Source organism: Hipposideros armiger, unplaced genomic scaffold (genome assembly GCF_001890085.2).
Source record: "Hipposideros armiger isolate ML-2016 unplaced genomic scaffold, ASM189008v1 scaffold_595, whole genome shotgun sequence".
NCBI lineage: Eukaryota > Metazoa > Chordata > Mammalia > Chiroptera > Hipposideridae > Hipposideros > Hipposideros armiger.
Genome location: NW_017731945.1, coordinates 1,053,291 through 1,055,704, shown reverse-complemented (window position 1 = coordinate 1,055,704; position 2,414 = coordinate 1,053,291). Strand labels below are relative to the sequence as shown.

The 2,414-nt window shown below is 35.4% G+C and overlaps 1 protein-coding gene across 1 annotated transcript in view; it reads right to left on the bottom strand.

Annotated features, from left to right (window-relative positions):
* The window catches only part of DST (dystonin), a gene marked incomplete at its 3' end in the record, with an annotated part of 435,221 nt that overhangs the window by 132,822 nt on the left and 299,985 nt on the right, over window positions 1–2,414 (bottom strand). Inside the window, exons 28-29 of the mRNA XM_019624589.1 lie at window positions 1,417–1,579; window positions 327–452 (exon numbers count right to left, since the gene is read on the bottom strand). Coding sequence (XP_019480134.1) covers window positions 327–452; window positions 1,417–1,579 — 289 coding nt within the window. The remainder of the gene's footprint in view (window positions 1–326; window positions 453–1,416; window positions 1,580–2,414) is intronic.

The window sequence follows — 2,414 nt, the reverse complement described above, 5'->3', positions numbered from 1 at the left end:
CCAGCACCTAAAATCGTGCCTAGGATATAGAAAGTACTTAACAAGTAGTTGTGGGATGAATGACTAAACGCACACACACAAACACACAGACACACACATTGTTAAAGTATTTTAAGATATCAAGGCTATCACATAAAAAAATATTTTGTGTGTGTATTTGTTACCAAAAAAATACCAAAACTGAATGTTTAAATGCTTGATTGAATGAGGTGAAATGATCAATAGTACCAATAAAATATAAAGTTATGCACCTATAAAAATATAATAAAAACTAACAATCTCCATTTTACATTACTAAGGAAATTCATAGGTTTTTATATTAGTACCATTGATTCCTGAACAAGGTCTTCCAGCTTGTGGATGCTGCTTGATCTGTCACAGCTGTACTTCCGCTGAATGGCATCTTTCAGGTTCCTTAAGTAATCAGTAGCTTCTTTGGCATCATTGAAAAACTAGGGTAAGACAAAAACTGGTAGTGAAAATATCAATGACAGTAAAGCACAGTTATGAAGTTCAATCACCAGGGCCCTGTGTGAACCCCTCATAAGTAAGAACAGAATAAAATCAACACAGCACAATTTAATAGCCACATCATTCCTTTAACCAAACAACAGCCCTTGAACTTGGATAATTATGAATGACTACTAAGTGTCTAATGTTTGTTACATTCCAAACAACTCTTAAGTAGGAGTAAAATTTCAAGAATAATTTAAAACTTCTGAAGACTAGGAATAAAGATCGCTCTCTAATGATAATATTTCCTTAATAAGAGACACATTTCTAAAATAAAGATTTTCTGACTTTTTAAAGGGTTTTTGAAGGATTTCCTCTGTAATAGAATGCTTCAATGTATCCTATAGAGCATACTTGTCTACCCCTTATGTCCTACAAACAAAACACTTCAGTTTATTTCCTCTGCACATTACATACAAGTATCTTAATAAATTATGAAGACTTTCTGTAAGTCAGTCAGAATCACAATGCTGTCTACTGAGGCTGTGATTCCCTTCACATACTTCAAAATAGGNAAAAAAAAATCTCAAAGCACTGAACTTTCAAACGTGGTTATTTAATTTTCTACCAGTAACCATTTTTTTATTTAGGATCCCACAAAACTATTGTAACCAGCAGAGTACCAAAGACATTTCCATACCTATGATTAGATAATCATTAGGTATTTGAAAACTGCCCCAACACATTACTTTCTTCTTCCTTATGCTTTCAAACATGACTTTTCAGAAATCAAAGTAAGTGATATATACAGGTTTGGATTGCAGGATTTTAATATTTATGATTTACTTCCTACCTTCCTCCAAATAGCTGCTGGCTTTTTCTTTCAACAAGGAAAAGGAAGATAGGAGCCATTACTGACCAAACGCAGGCACAACCTTAGAACAAGGATTTGTGTTTACATACCTTCTGTTGATTCAACTGTGTGGCTAGGGTTTTACTATTTTCAGGCTGATTTTCCTGAATCTTTCTCTGAGTCATTTCAACTTGTTGGATCCAATCATCTAAAGGGTGATAGGTATCTCTGTAGTACTTCAGCGATTTGCCAATGCCTTCTAAGTCCCGTAACCTAAGAACATCGTAACAGAATAGTCACAGTTTCCAATAGTATCCATTAGGAGGGTGTAGTAAACAGGGGAGAGACAAAGCAACTGTACCACAATGCTGCGCTAAGCACCACGACAGGGGCATGTGTAAAGCTCAAGGCTACAGCACCCGAGGCACATGTCCCAGGGCATTCCACACTGGCTTGGGTTGAATCTAAATACAGTAATAACCTTGGTTTGTGAGCATAATTCGTTCCAGAAACAAACTACTCATATTGCAAGACATCGCTCGTTTACCACGTTAAAATGTATTAGAAATATTTGCTCCTCTTGTGGAACACTCGCAAACCAAGTGACTTGCAATCCAAGGTTTTACTGTATTTTCTTCCTAGAGTTGTGCAACTTATTTTGCCCTTGGTATTGTGCAATTGATTATCCTAGGGGCGAGCTCAAGAGACTAAAGCTAAAGAGCAGTGAAACTGGAAACTTAGCCATAATCATTATCAATCAGCATGTCTTGAATACCCAAAGCTGACATCAAAGGGCACTTCACTTTTGAAATGATAAGGTAGTTCAACGAATGGTTCAACATGGACTCAGGGAGTGCTTTCTAGGAGTGACTAAATATGTCAGTTTCTATGATTATAAAATCACATGTTTTATAGAGATGAGCTATATATTTGAGTATAATTTTACTTCTCAAGAACAGCACTATATCATAAAAGCTAGTTATTTGCATTAATATAAACATGAATATGAATGAGAAAAGACACTATTCTGTTTTTTTTTTTTAAGATGAACCCTAAAACCATCCCATTTCCTCTCGCTTCTTTTATTTCAGTCACTGGGTGAATGATT